This window comes from Trichogramma pretiosum, unplaced genomic scaffold (genome assembly GCF_000599845.2).
Source record: "Trichogramma pretiosum strain Unisexual culture from Peru unplaced genomic scaffold, Tpre_2.0 scaffold59, whole genome shotgun sequence".
NCBI classification, from domain to species: Eukaryota; Metazoa; Arthropoda; class Insecta; order Hymenoptera; family Trichogrammatidae; genus Trichogramma; species Trichogramma pretiosum.
In genome coordinates, this window is record NW_019641668.1 from 763,226 (window position 1) to 779,328 (window position 16,103).

At 44.8% G+C, this 16,103-nt stretch overlaps 1 protein-coding gene across 1 annotated transcript in view; it reads left to right on the plus strand.

The window, feature by feature from the left end:
- The first annotated feature begins 8,823 nt into the window (after window positions 1-8,823).
- The window catches only part of LOC106651289 (cytoplasmic polyadenylation element-binding protein 2), an 82,216-nt gene continuing 74,936 nt past the window's right edge, over window positions 8,824-16,103 (plus strand). Inside the window, exon 1 of the mRNA XM_023460330.1 lies at window positions 8,824-12,098. Coding sequence (XP_023316098.1) covers window positions 10,920-12,098 — 1,179 coding nt within the window. The 5' untranslated portion in view covers window positions 8,824-10,919. The remainder of the gene's footprint in view (window positions 12,099-16,103) is intronic.

Sequence of the window (16,103 nt, forward strand, 5' to 3'; positions counted from 1 at the left end):
TGCATGAAAAGTGCCGTCGCATAAACGGCCGCTGGATTCATTGACGGAAAACAGGATCGTTATAAAACTAGTCTTAGATTCATCCCGAGCTAATCGTGAGAGATGCTGGCGCGGATAAGTAGAGCGACGATACGCGCGTAAAATGAAAAATAAACCAGGGAAAAAAGTGAAAATAGCATCTCGCGCCAGCGAGCTCCGACTGCCGAGCCAAAGAGAGTTTTAGCGAGGAAAAAATGAGCAAAAGACCTGAATATAAATAATGCTCTCGCGGAGACGTACCCTACTATCTGCGCGCAGCGTCGTTCTTCCGAGGAATGCCTTAGGAAAACTAGTTTCTCTGACGCATTAAGGGTAGCCATAACGTGTTTAGAATTGCAATTGCACTTATGCACGTTCCGCCGCTTCTCTTATTTCATTTGCACCAGTCTTCTTTCTCTTTTTTCTAACTTTGCGACGAGTTTTAGTTTTTAAAATCTACACACTACTTTTACTTCTTGCCTTCTTCTACATCAATTTTCAGTTCACTATAATGCAACATTTTTCAAGCCTCTCATCTCGAGATTATTTGAAAAATTATTATTTAATTATAGTTTATAAATTGCAATTAAAAATTGTCTACGTGTTTGATTTTATCTATAACAAGTTTCTGCAGTATAATATGTACATTTTCGGACAAAGATAATCAAAGGTCAAAGGTTTGACCTACTACCGAATATTGCAGGGTTCTTAACATGGATTATTGTTTTCTCATAGAGGAAGTTATTTTATTTATTTGATTATTTAATTAGTTTATTATTGGGACCGTGGGATATAAACCCCATACGTTATGTGATAGGCTTGAAAATGATATTTGGAACCAGTTACCAGACCTCGTAGGAAAATTTGGGTTACAAAATTTGGGTGTGTATGTACGTGTGGTGCTTCGGAACCAGTGTAACTTTTGAATGGAGACACGTAGCGAAAAGTTGTTCGGCTTGCACCGTTTTATATAAAAATATCGTCACCACGCGGCTAAACGATCGATTCGAGCAGCAGATAGAATATCTTCCTCTTCTTCTTCCTCTGTGTAGTGTATACTCAAGGATATACATGTACCGAAACGTATCTGCTTCACGCAGCTCTATTTGTTTAGGCTGAGGCAAAGATTATATGTATACGATGCATACGGCGTGCGGTGAAAATGACGCGCGACGTTTATGAATACGTAACATGATCTTGATTCGCTGCACTTGTGAACATATCTATTTGTGCATCAATCGATCTTTGTACAGTTTACACTGTACGATCGTAAAAATCGCAAAAAATTTGACTATTCGCAGTTTACTTTGTTTTCTTGGCGATGTTTGAGGTATTTCTCGATCGTAGCCGCGATAGCGAATCCGTTAAATCTTTTCTAATTAAGATTGAAATATTAGCGAGTCTTTTTTGGTAATTTATTTTCTAGGTTTTTTATGAAAATCGTGTAAATCTATCTCAAATATTTATGTACACGCGCTTATTTTTAAATTTGACTGACACAAGGTATTAGCTTTATTCGAAATAAAGCTCAGTAAGCAGGTATCTTCAAGTAAAAACTATTCTTATCTTTAATGCCAGAAAATAATAAATATTTTACCTTCTAAGTAAACGAAAAAAGGTTCAAGTAACAGTAACGATAAAAAAGCACACTTTTCTAGTTCTATAAAGGCAATAAAAAGGGAAAGTAAAATCTTTGAAACATATAACCAAAATTTTTTTGATTTTTCAAGTCCTCTATAATGATATAAATTTTCGGGAAATACTTTCCGAATTGTCGAGTTTCTCTTCGAGTTATATAACACATGCTCATATTATTGTTTGTTTGACGAGTGAGGTAGCGAGTTTGTCGAGTATTCAGCATACGTTACGACGCTCCAGCGTAAACAAAGAAAATGTCGCATCGATCGGAGCAAGTTGATTTTAGTGAAAAGTTGAAATTATTTCATATCGTGATAGTTTTTTTGCGTGAGTGTGTAGAACACAATGGCCGACAACAGTTTGAACGAATTGAAAAAATTGCGTGCCATGGTCAACTGGGAGAAACCAAACGAGAGAAACGTTTTTTTCTATGTATTTTACCACCTAATTCTTGATTGGGAAGGTCAACGACCAAATTTCCGGGACATTTTTTGTACCGAAGAAATTAATTGGCTTCTTCAAAAGTTTATAATAAGGCAGTTAAACCCAGAGCCATTGATTGACTTACTTATCGAAGCCGGCTACAAAGACGAACCCGACGTCGATCAAAACGGCAAGCCACTTTGGCGTCGCAGCACAGCAGTGCATGGAGCTCGAGGCCGTTATCCAGAATGGGAGCGGAGAACCCGCGAGCTTTTTAAAATTTACGACAGATTCGATGTGAACTATACCAACACATCTGGCCTAACGCATTTCCATGTGGCCTGCGAGTATGGCCTTGTGGAAGTCGTCGAAAAATTTCTCGATTTCGGCCAGGATCCCAATCTCTTCGAGAGCTGCGATAGTGCATCGCCGCTGAGCATAGCCGTGCGTTCAGGCCACAGGGATGTGGCACTATTGTTGCTGATATATGGCGCCGATCCAAATTTGGCCAACGAGAAGGGATTTACAATTCTCCATTTTTTGTGCCATAATTATAACGATGTTCAGCCGTTGAAGATGTTATTCGAGATCTGCGACGAATTGAATCAACCCTTGCAGATCGAGGCTAAGGACAAGTCTGGTCGGGCACCTCTTCAATGGGCCGTGGCGAGACTCTTGCCGAATACCGTCGATGTGCTCTTGGATCGTGGCGCTGATCTGTCCGGCTTCGTTTTCCCAGCCGAGAGTGATTTTGGAAAAATTAAAGAATGGCATGATGTAGATTGCGAGTCAAGAAAAATATCTGGTGCTCTGTTAGTTGCTGAACTTCTTGAGAAAAGAGGATACGAATTGGACCGGTCCGACGCTCTCACGATTATGCACTTCTTGGCCGAGTACAAATTACTCGAAAAGTCGTCAAATCGTGTAAAACGTTTGAAAAATGAAAAGGAGTTGGAGAAAAGATTGAAAAATATAGAGGAGATACGTCCGAGACTGTCGAGATTTTTCCGGCGATGGGCGCTGGATCCTTTATTGGAGCTGACGCACTATCGGCTGCCGATTCTCTGCTGTGATATAATCATGAGAAATCTAATGAACGAAGACTTGTTTAATATTTTTTTGGTGGCTGCAGGCCAGAACACGTAATGGCTCGTTCAGTTGTTAAAATTATCAATTCGACTTCTAATTTTTTTTCTTTTAAATAAATTGTTTTTTGAAATAAGTTTTGATGTGTTTTTTATAATTTTTTTTATACTTTGCCGGCTAGGTGCTACCGCACCTCTTGATTCGAATACCGAGTTTCATCTTAAGATAATAATTTTTTATAAACGATGTTTTAACACATCATAAATTTTGAACCCAAAACAAACTAGAACTAAAAAAATTTTTTTTTCACTAATAATAAAAAAAATGTTTTAAATAATACAAATTAAGCATAAATTTTAACAAATTTCGTATTAAGTTTGAGCTAACATAGTCTTCTTTAATAATATAGTACTTTATGATACTAGTGGCATAATTAACACTTTTTGGCACGGCGTAGTTTAGGGCCCGAGCGCAACGAGGGTCCTAATAGCTGGGCTGAAAAGTGTCCCCATGGCACGAGTATCGTACAACATTTTATAGCACTGTGCTAAGTTCACATTTATGACCCCTTTTCCGAGTCATGAGTCGCACTTTCTGGTAGCGCGAAGTGAGGTTAGCGCAAGAGCGTATGCGAGTGTGATGCACCTTTTGGCACCGCAATCGGTGGCATAAGTCGCACATTCTGGCACCGCTGCGTTCGCATCACACTCGCATACGCTCGTGCGCTAACCTTACTTCGTGCTACCAGAAAGTGCGACTCATGACTCGGAAAAGGGGTCATAAATGTGAACTTAGCACAGTGCTATAAAATGTTGTACGATACTCGTTACATAGGGGACACTTTTCGGCCCAGCTATTAGGACCCTCGTTGCGCTCGGGCCCTAAACTACGCCGTGCCAAAAAGTGTTACTTATGGCCCTTGTATCGAAAACTACTATTTTGACACATCATAAATTTCAAAGGTTAAAAGGTCTTCCTTAAAAAAAAATATTACTTTTATTCAAAAAAACCGGTTTGTATTTGAACAAATATGACAAAACAAAAAAAAAACCTGAAAAAAATTTTTTTTTCTCAAAAATCCCTCATAACTTATTAAATACTTAACGCAGAACTAAAAATACACACACATACAGACATATATCAGCAATTCGGTTTAGTTTAAGAATATATTTGTAAAAAAACTCTACGATTATTAGTTATGAAAGTCGAAAATTGGTCCTTCACAAAGCTTCCTCTGTGAGGAAGCAATTGAATTTAAAACTTTATAGCTTTAAACTATTATTATTGCAATCCAAATAAAACAAGAGCTAATTGTCTTTAACAATTTTAAATGTTTAATGTAATTTTGCGGATTTTTAATTTTATTAAATTTATAATTAAATAAAACAAAAAAGAATAGTTTCAAATTTTTTTTTATCCAAAGCACGTGATCTACAAAATAAATCTCAATTTGTGTATGCATTTAGCTCAAATGACTCGAACGCTATTTTGAAATTAAAACTTTGAAAAAAATGATTAAATCGTAGATAAAATTTGAAATCTACAGCAAATCAAGAATATCAGGTGTTTGTACAAATTTTCGAATGCAATAATCCATGAACATAAAAATATAGGGATTTAAAGGTAGCTCTAAAATGCAAATATTTTCATTCGATCCATTTTCAACGCCACAAACCGCAAATAGAAGAAAATCATTTTGTAAGGCAAATAGCAAAACTAAGAAATGAACATTTTTGAATTCGGAAAAAGTCAGTGAAATAAGAAACTTTTTATTTATTTTTTACTGTTTTATTTTATTTTATATTTTCATTTATTTGGTTTGCTTATGAAAAAGTGACTGACTGAAAAGTGAAGACGCTTGCTTTTGTTATGAACTAAAATAAACTAATACTTTTTCAACATTTTTTGAAGGGGGATTGATTATTTTGAATTTTTCATTCATAGTGTTAGACTGTAAAGGTGAAAAAAGGATTTTTTTGAAGATCACACGTAACTACCCTTTTCAATGTCCCATTTTAAAGTAGTGAATAGTGATATAAGTCTAAATACCTTCTACGTAGGCATTTCACAAATGTAAGCTACCTAACGTAGAATTTCAAGTCGTCGGATGAATCAAAATAGTTTTATGAGGTTTCATGTTGTTCGATAGACAACTGGCGTAGGTCGAAACCTCAAGCTAAGCATTAGATGAGCTTTGGCTACTTGTACGTATAATAAAGTGAAATTAATTTATGGAAAATGATTAAATTTGAATACTATACTCTAGTAAATTGTACATATCATTATTCTGGACCGTCCCAAGTAAAAAAATTAAAAAGTTTTTATAAAATTATCGCTTTATGAAAACTTTATAAAAACTTTATAAAAAAATCAAAAATTTTGTTTTTGATAAAAACCATATAAAAACTTTATATATATCCATAATATATTTCCATAATTTGATTTTTATAAAATGGTTTTTATCAAAAACAAAATTTTCGATTTTTTCATAAAGTTTTCATAAAGTTTTTATAAAGTTTTTATAAAGCGATAATTTTATAAAATCGATTTTATAAAAACTTTTTTATTTAATTTTTTATTCACTTTTTTATACGTTAAATTTTGAAGAAATTATTCCATCTCATTTATTCTTGATGCCTGCTTCTAATCGCCAGAAATTCATCCAAGTCAAGACAGTTGCCTATAGTAAGGCGTTCCAACAAGAGATTTGTGTAATAAATGAAATAGAGACGTTAATATTTGAAAATGGAAACTTTTTAAGTATCGCATTTATAACATGGCTAATTCTCTGAGAAATTGAATAGCCTAAAAAAATGTTCACTAACATGAAAAACTTGTTTTTTGTAACTGAAAATATTTTTTTTTCAACGCTGAAACAGCAGATAATAATATTCTTTTAACGTTTTACCTGTGGTTTTCAATACGTTTGCATTTTTTGTGGCTATTAAATTTATTAATACATTAAAATAATTTAGGAGATATTGACGGTGCAAGGAAACTCTGTGAATTTTTTTCGGTGACGATCGAGCTGGGATCAAACCGGATTAAACTTGATTTGATTTTGAATTTTGTTTCTTTTTATGTTAGCAAGCTTCTGATGTGATCATATGTTTAAAACTCAAACATAACATTTTCTTTCAAGTCATTTGAGGCTAAGTTAAAATTTTTTTTAGCCATAACTCGGAAAATTATAAGTCATGACAATTTTTTCTAAATTACAAACCAAAAATCTAACTTTTCAAGTATTGTTTTTCATCTGATAATAATGAATATTAAAAAAGAAATGAATAGTGTAGTGAAGTAATGTTAAGCCTTTTTTGAAAAATGTTTAGGTATCAATAAAAGTATTTCAACACTCGAGTTAAATTTTTATAAAAATGTAAGTACTATTTTGTATATAAATACTGTTTTGTATTTTTCCAAAGTAATTTATTGAAGAAATATTTTTAAAAATACATTTTAACCTGAAGTGTCTGAAAACTAGCTGAGGTCTGATTACGAGTAGGTTTACCGTATAAAATGTCAAAGTCTTCGTACAATGTTACATTAACAAAATATAAAGCCCTTATAACTGGCTTGCTTCGTACGACCATCTTACTTGGAATTTCCCTATTCAAACTGTAGGAACGAAGTTTTGTTATTGATTATATTTTTAGCAAAAAAATACATTAATTTTACGAAAAACTTTTTGCTACAATTGGCACAATAACTCCGGAGTCTAAATACCTCGATGGTTGAGCATTCATCTTTTTAGTCATTCATAATTCTTCTACAATTGTTCAAATAATTTAGTACGATTGGGATTTAGCGATGGTGGTACATTGCAAAACGTCTCATTAATCTAAGTCAACGAGTAAAGGAAGTGTACAGACATTTTTGGAAAAACTATCAGTGCAAATATCTGCGCTTGGGTCTTTTCAATTGAAACAATCGCGCGTGCGAAGAGTACCGGAAATTCATCTAACATATCTATTCATTTTTCTCGCTTTGCTCGTTTTTTTTTTCGTACTTTACAGGCAAAATTGATGGTCTCCGGTGTATAGAGTCGAGGGGAAGAGCTCCGACTAGCCCGCAGGAAAGGGAGAGGGAAGGGGGTAGTTGGGTCGTAAGCGCGAGGCAGAGGTCGAAATGTAGGTCGTCGCAGCTGCGCACGAGCGCGTAGATCGACGGTGAGCGTCGAGCGGCTCCGTCACTGCACTCGTATATACATATTGGGTTGCGCTCTCGCAAATACATGTGCGCACTCGTACATGAGCTATGGGGATGCTTTGTGTACAGCTGCGAGATTTCGAGCTGCCCCCCCGAAAGCTCGGCTACGTTGAATTTCAATGGGTGTTGGGCGCGCGAGCTTTATCTCCAGCGAGCTTTTAATATTTATCGGCTCTATTGTGTACCGGTCGCGCGCGCTCTGTGACTCGGCGAGTTTTTTTCGGCTCGCGGGTCAATAGGCTCAACGAGGTCAACGGGAAAGAAGCGAGCATGGTGCACATGATTTATCGCTCGGAAATAATCGATCGCGACGCGCGCTTCTCTGTCGCGCATAAAACGAATAAAAGTAAGCGCGCGAGTGGAGCTTTTGTTGGAGGAGTCGTTGGTGCTCGATCGAGGCAGCCGACACTCGCCGATGGAATTCAAAGCCCTCGGTCGATCCGGTCCGTGGCGCTCGGGTTGCCCAGTTCCGTTGCTGCGATCCGAACTGGCGCGTCGAGCGATACATCGATAGCATCGATCAATTACAGCTCGGAGCCGAATCGTTGCTTGCCTAGCGTCGATAAGGACCGAACGCGTGTGGCGGAGTAACGAGCCACGCCGATATTGGATGTCGATAAAGGAGCTGGCAAAGTCCGACTATGCACTCGACGGCTAGTTCGAATGGAAAAAGCTTATCGAGTAGGACGCGATAGGCGAGTATAGCCCGCTCGCGCTCGGGGCTAGGATCCAGGCTGCAGCTAGCGCAAGCTCGGCCAGGCAGCAGCAGCAGCAGCTTCACTCAACGCTTGCGCGCTCGAGCTTTCTCGGCTCGGCGTATAACCTGCGAGGGCCAAGAGTGACTCGCGAGAGCGCGCGCACCTTCCTCGGCTCTCTGCGTGTGCGTGCGTATGTATGCTCTCTAGTACGTGCGTTATCGTCGACGTCGAGCATCGCACACACAGACGCGCAAGCACGAGCCTGAATCGCGGCTATAGTAGTAGAGTATAGTAGAGACTGCACACGTACATAGGTAGACACACGGACAGTGGGAGTCGACGCGCGCAAAAGCCCCCCACGTCGCGGATCGGCAGTGGCGCGCGCGCGCGACACAGAGCCACCGAGTCGAGCTACCGTATACGTGAGCGTCCGATACTCCGATGTTCTCTGCGGCTGCTCGTGTGTGTATACGTGCGATATGCGTTATACACGGCATGTATGTGTGCGCGAGAGGAGCTGCATGTGCTTGTGACGAGGCATGCACTACTCTACTCTTACGGAGCAGCAGCAGCAGCAGCAGCAGCAGCAGCAGCAGATTCGCGCGCGTCTGTGTAGGTGTGCATTAGGTGTACGTAGGAAAAGAGGGCCGCAGCCGTCGGTGGTGTTCTGCTAAGCTTTACTCAGTGTGTTCCAAAAGTCGGCTGCATAAAGCCACACGGCAGCAGCCAACGAGCGCGCGCGCCTCGCACAGCCGCTGCTTATACACATACACCAATCGACGAAAAACCCATTTATCGACGGTATATATTTACCGATGTGTGCAGTGCACGACGACACCGAAGCAGCCACCCACAAGCACACACGAGCGCGCGCGATCCCACGCGCTGCCGCCTGCCACTTGTACTGCTGCTGCCGTTGACGTATTTGTAATAAAAAAAAAATATTAATCGAGTCGGAGCCACGAGTACATAGGTGCACGCGCATATAGGTACTGCGGCGCAAGAGAGAGAGAGCTTGGCGCGTTGCCTCGACTCGCCACTATTTGATAATAAGAGAGAGAGAGAGGAAAAAGTGAGTCGAGCTAGCTGCTTTTGACGCCTAGCTGTGTGTTACATATTGTGTCGTCGTCGTCGTCGTCATCGTCGTTGTGTGGCAGACGACGAGCCATCAGTAGTCGCTCCGCGCGTGGAGGGAGCCAACGCACCGAGCACCGAGCATATGTGCCGCATCGAGCCGACCAGCCAACGTGATTAGATTATTACGCTTTTGCCCGGTGGAGAACGAGCGAATCGTTCAGCAGCAGCAGCGGTGAGTTTAGCCGCTAAACGACGTTCGAGCCGACCCACACAGTCTCTCACTCGGCTCGGGGCCAGCCAAGCAGACGCCACCAAGCAGCCTCAGAAGCGCAGCGAGCTTTCGCAGCTCCCATATATACACACATATACGCGCCACGCACACCGAGCCGGAAGTGATCGTCTGCTGCTGCTACTACTGCGAGCGAGCGAGCTTTCTCGGGGTTCCCCTCCAGCCCTCTTGCTCTCCCCCCGCCACTTCCCCTCAAAGTTCCATCGTCTCTCTGTTGGCTCACCGCAACCCTCGCTCTCCTCGCCGCCACCAACGACAGCAGCAGCAGCAGCAACCCATATAGTCGCTGCTGCGATCGGAGCTTTTTTGCTGCCACTGCGCCACGACGACTCGCGGCAATTGCGATTGCAGCGAGCATCGTTCGTTCGACGTGCCAGTGACGTTTCAACAGCGGCCAACAGTCAAGAGAGCAAAGGCTCCGTGTGTGTGTGCGCGCGCGCCTGTCTGCCTGGCTCCGTGAGTGCGAGTGTAATCGTCGCTTGGTGCATGCTCGTGACGAGACTCGGGAGCTTGCAAGCTGCTCTGCTGATACCAGCGACGATCGAGCTTGACGCGCCAGCACCACTGGCACGATGCGGAGGCTCGCCGGCGGTTAGCCCTGACTGACGACCAAATGTCGACCGAACCTCGCGACCAGTCTATCTGCTCCATCTCGCGCCTTTTTTCATGAAAAAGAGCAACACAAAAAACACGCAACGAAAGAAAGAAAACCTTATCTTATCTCCGAGCGGCAGTTGGAGAGGTACGAGGTGAAAATTACAGTCATCGAGAGCGAGAGAAAGAGACAAGTTGTACGAGAGAGTGAGAGAGCCGCATTCGGAGCACGCGAGTATAGGCATCGATACGCGCAGAGTCGCAGAGGCAGCCAGTGAAACACCGACACAGATCGGAGCAGCGCTCACACGTGCGTATGCCAAGAAATATATAGTCGATAATGAGGCTAATAATACGTGGGCCTAGCATCCCTCGATCGGATAGTGCTGTGCGTGCGTGACAACAACGTCTCTTCGAAGTAGTTCAGCGTAGCGGAGTGCGGTGATTGATTCGATTATTCGCAGTGTGCCCAAGTGCTCGTTCAAGTGAGGAAAATATTTGTCCCGGCACACACACACACACGGCATATCGTCAAAGCTCGTCTCGCATCTCTCGCGTTCTAGTTATTGTTGTCTCTCGGTTGCTATACCTACCTACTACTACTCGTGCTTTTTGCTGCATTGGCAGCGACTGGCGGAGCGAGGCACACGATAGCGCATATAAATAGCCCTTCACCTGTGTGCGTGCATCCAGCTCGATCAGTGTCAATAGTGACAACAGTGTGGTATACCTGTGCGTGTGTGTGGTGATCGACCGTGTGTAGCTCTGTGTGTCCATTCGTGCGTTCGTTCGTTCGTGCGTGGGTGCATCGGTGCAATCGTGTCAATCGATACAAAGCCTAACGTATACACGGATTCGTAAAAGCTCTCCCCCGATCGAGTCCGGACATGACCGATTACGCAGGAGCCACGAGCTTGTTCTCGCCCTCGGCCGCCAGCAGCTGCAGCCCCGTCTCGATCCTCAACCAGGGCATCATGCAGGACGACCTGCTGATCGACTCGAAGCCGCAGCAGCAGCAGCAGCAACAGTCGGTGCCCAAGTCGCCGGGCTCGGACTCGTCGGCCCCCGGCAGCAGCGGCACCGGCCCCGACAACGGCAAGGACGCCTCCAGCGACTGCGACGGTATCGTCGTCGGGGCTGGCTCGAGCCTCGCGTCCTCCTCGGTCGCCTCGATAGTCGACAAGGACGTCTCGCTGGGCAGCTGCTCGAGCCTCCAGGGCTTCGGCTCGGCCAGCCAGCAGGACTCGGGCGTCCGAGTACCGAACCTCTGGGCCGACGACGCCTCCGGACTGCACGCCGCAGCGGTGGCAGCCGCGGCCAACCTCCAGCAGCAGCAGCAGCCGGTCAACGGCAGCGGCAACGGGGCCAACTCCATGGCCGCCTTCCAGAACTTCCCGAGCTCGAACAACCCGGCGGGTCTGTTCGCCGCGGCCTCGAACAGCGCCGGGGCCCGACGCGCCATCACGGCCAGCCACAACTTCGCCCAGCAACAGGCCGTGGCCGCCGCTGCAGCCGCCGCAGCCGCAGCCGCTGCCGCCCAGTCGGTCAATCACAGCGCGGGAAATCGACACGCTGCCCTGCAACAGCAGCAACAGCAGCAGCAACAGCAGCAGCAACAGCAGTACATGCAAAACAAGAACTACAGCGCCTGGTCCGGTGGAGGCGGAGCTCAGCAGTCGTCGGGTGGCGCTCAGCACTGGGGCCCTCAGAATCCGGCCCAGTCGAGCCCGGCTCTGTCGCCCTGGAATCGGGGCAAGTCCGTGCCGAATCTGCCGCCTCTGCACTCGAATCTGCACGCGGCGGCCGCGGCAGCCGCTGCGGCACAGGCTGCGGCCGGGATGCAGGGCAGAAAGCCCAGTCCCACTTTTCCCGGTCAGCAGCAGCAACAGCACCAGCAGCAGCAGCATCAGCAACAGCAGCAGCAACAGAGCATCAGTCCGGTGAAATTTCGACGCAGCACTTCGTATCCGGGCAAGGGCAGCCTCTACCCCATGCAAACGGCCCCGACGTTCGAGGTGACCTCGGCCGACGAGCGCGACTTGCTGCAGATGTCGCCGTATCAGCAGGTGCGTCGTCTTATCGTTGACTCAGACAATCTTTCGTTGCCATTGCTTATCCGCCACTCGAGCTACTATTGTATTATAAATCGATTCTATTCCCCCGGTTCTATGTGTTTTTGTTTTTTCTTTTTTTTTTAATTTCAGTTCGGGGGGTTAACGACCTCGAAATGAGATATCGCCGATCAATCGTCGCACTCGGGAGCATAACTCGCCCGTTGGTATAACTACACACGCAAAGGCGCGCGTAAAAAATAAACCACGCGGGCGAACTAAAATACAAGCACACATCTTACTTTTATAGATGCACTCGCCAGAGGTTATGCAACTCTGCCGAAAGGCGCAAATCTCGCTTTCTCTCTCTCTCTCTCTCTCTCTCTCTCTCTCTCTCTCTCTTTCGCTTGATTTTAAATATAGAGACGCTAGTGGCGAGTCACACGCAGCCAACGAAACGTTTAATTCTCGTTGCTCGAGTTCTGCTGCTGCTACATTACGCACATAACGTATTTATACGTCATTTATTTTTGATATACTTTTCTCTGTGTGTGCTTTTCGCGCTCGATCAACGCAACGCGCGGCCCATTCGTAGTTTCACTCGTCGCGCTGACTTACGATCGGCGCGCATACTTAAAAACGCCTCGGGCTCTAAATGTGTATCTCTGTGTGTGCATGTGCCAGCCAACGGGCGACTTAGTCACCGATTCATTTTCGTTTCGAGCCATGTCCCATAGCTGCGCTGCACCCGTACAATCGTATTATATTATGGCACAAACGACAACACCGCAAACGGGAGAAAATACATTGTTTAGGAAAGAATATTTTACATCTCCTTAAACGAAACGCACTTGCAGAGAATCAACGTGGAAAAAAGAACCTGACCCAATTCCGTGTATGCGCATGTACGATATAACGCGCAGTACATAACACGACGACGCTCCGCGCCAAGCGTGTAGTACAACGCATAATATAAGCTCCTCTCCTAGGTGTCTCTTTAGCTTAACTATGTACCCCCAGTCGAAGCTCTAAAGCTATTTTCACCGACCTACCGAAATAGACGCGTCGGCTTTCTTGTCCATGCATGTGCATGCGCTCCGTGCTTGCGCGTGCGACTCGAAGCTCGTCTGATTCACGCGCTCAGCTCGGCAACACACCGAGCCTCGGCGGACACGCACCAACGATCGAAAGGATCTTCGCCAGCCAAAATAAACTTGGCCGATCACGAGTCTCGAGGAAATTTCTGCGCAAAATCCAAGCTCGCATCGTCGAGCTGTATTGCATTTTGTGGACACACGAGTGAATCTTGCTATAGAGAACTTCGAGTTGGAATTTCACGAGTGTTATTTATATATACGAGTACACCCACGCGCAGCTTCGTGTAGGCAGAAAAATTATTTTTTTCATCTCGTTGACTTTTTTTTCTCTCTTTCGCTCCGTCGTTCTTTACATCGATCGAGGTACAAATTGACGACAAGCTAAACGAGGCGTGTTAACGCGTGTACGTCATCGGATTGTGCTCGGGGGGGTTCCCGGCTTCATTACTCTGCAGCGGCCAGCGATCGCTAGCTCGCTCATGAAGAAACAAAATAGCCCATTCAATCTGATCTTTTGACATTCAATTTTCAAGAAACGATCCGGATCGAAAAATGCGCGATAAAAACTCTTTGTATCTTTATAATTCGTGTTTTTTCCTTTGGCTAAATTTTACGAGTGAATCTGCGACGATCGGTGCGAGGATGCGCAACGACCCGAATTGTACACAGTACAACTGGCTTATAATCGAAACGATTTCCGAGCATGGACGGGCCAGCTTCGTTGATGTAAATAAAGTAAACTCGGCCGAACGCCTGGTGTTGACGATCGTTTGACGAAATTTAATTAATTTCATAGCGGCCGATTGTGCGCCACGTTGCAAATAAATGTTCGCCGTCGAGCATCTACAGCCACGCACGTATACGAGCGTATGTGCGTATGTTTACTCGCGAATTGCGAGGCTGTTTTTTATTGCTCGATAAGCGCAGCAGAAATCATGTATGTTTGCCATACTGCTGGTAATTTTTGCGTCGAGATTTCGGAGCCGAGCAGGCCGGTGATAGTCTCTCTCGCTCAAGTGCCAATCGATTTTATACGAAAAGTAATCGCGAGTCGAACTCTTCCGTAGGCAAGGAAAAAAAGGAAAGCTGTAAAAGTAGCGTCGCTAGCGGCACATGCATGTACGATCAGCTATGTCAGGCAGGCAGGCAGGCATGGCCACGGTAGCTGCTACGTAAAAGGACTGATAAGATAAGATAGCGCCATGCTCGAGCGACTGCGAGGAGAAAAAAATTAACGCGTGAGAGAGAGAGAGAGATGTTAGACGTGCCACGCTTCCACTTCCAGCCCACATGGTTTAATAGTAGCAGAAAGTCCAAAAACCCGGCAATATTTATGATAGGTGCGCGGGAGTCGGTTTATTGCCCGTACGGCATCGACACTGCACATATTCAATTAGCATCGCGCGCGTCAGCTCTAGACAGACTCGCTGCGCCGTTTCGGCATAAAGTGCAATCGATAGCACCATTACTACTCGCTTACGGCATATACATGTGTACTTATACGCGCGTGTGAGTATATAGAGAGGCGTCGCGCACATGCGGCTATAAACGGAGGTGAACATATATATAAGTGTGAGCAGCGCAGCGCAGGCAGCTTATCAGGCGGGCGCGCGTGTGACTCGGAATCGTGAGCTAAATTTTAATTTCAATTTATGCACCTGGAGAAGGTGGAAAGAACGAGCTCGATTTCGTCGTTTTTCGTCGTTTTGTCGCCTTGTTTGCTACGCTTACGCCGGCAGTTATTATCCGACTCGGAGTCTACTTTTGCGTCCTCGTAATAGTATCGTATACGCACACGTAGGTAGACAAGCCAAATGATTCTTTTAGCTGCATTAGTTCCAGGTAGCGTCGCGTTCTTCCGAGTAATCTGGCGCGATCTACCTACACCGCTACGAGTCGAGTATAAAAGCTCGCGAGCGCGCCTCATTATTATGGCACGATGCGTCGTTGCAATATTTAACGGCCGCCGCTACTTTTTCAGCTTAATTATTACTTATTTGCCAACGACCTAAAGATAGATGTCGCGTAAGCAATGGTTCTGGCTTATATGCTCGTATACGTAGCGTTGCTCGCGAATCGATCGACGCCGCGTGTCCGAGCTCCGCACAGCAGCAGCAGCACCGGCATCTAATAAAAATTTCCTCGCAAAAATCGATACTAATTTTATTTTCGTCATTTCGTTACTGCTTCCTTCGATTTGTATATACAATGGAGTTTTACATTGTATGTAAAACTCGATCGGACTCGGAGCAAATGTAAATATATATCGGTGCCGGCATATCGATAGCAGAGCTCTGGGTGCGCTGCTGCTGCCACTGCCACTACTACTAGGCTACTACCACACACGGTCATGAATTATTGATAGGCCTCGCGTACTCGAGCGCGTGTGTGCAGCTGTCCGTGTGCGCCTGCACGAGTCCGAGCGCACGGCTACGCGTACTCGCGCGTCTAAGCTCGAGGAATACATTACACAAAGCGACGAACTCGCATCGCTCGTATACGTAAGAATATAAAAGTCACTTTGCGACGTTTTTTCAGGTCACGAGGCGCCGCACATTTCACGTACACGCACTATATAGTCTTTTCCTTTTTTCTTCTTCTTTTTTCTTTTTCCTTTTCGTTTGCCAGCTCGCAAAAAAAGAGACCTATATAACAACGCCTAGGCTGTCTTCTTCTCTCGGGGCAGGTAGCTTCGTTTCGCTAATTGGAGTCAGCCACTAACCGCACAGAGAGACAGAGAGACAGAAGAGAAAAAGCCATTGTTCTCGCTGGCTATCGCACACGAGCACACGTACGTGCTCCGTCGTATTGATTTTAACGTAATTGATATTAAGCCAGTACACGCGTTCTAGGTCAGTACAGTCATTTCGGATGGCGTTAAAATCGTCATATTTTTCTCTCTCCCGCAGCCCTGTTGACGCTC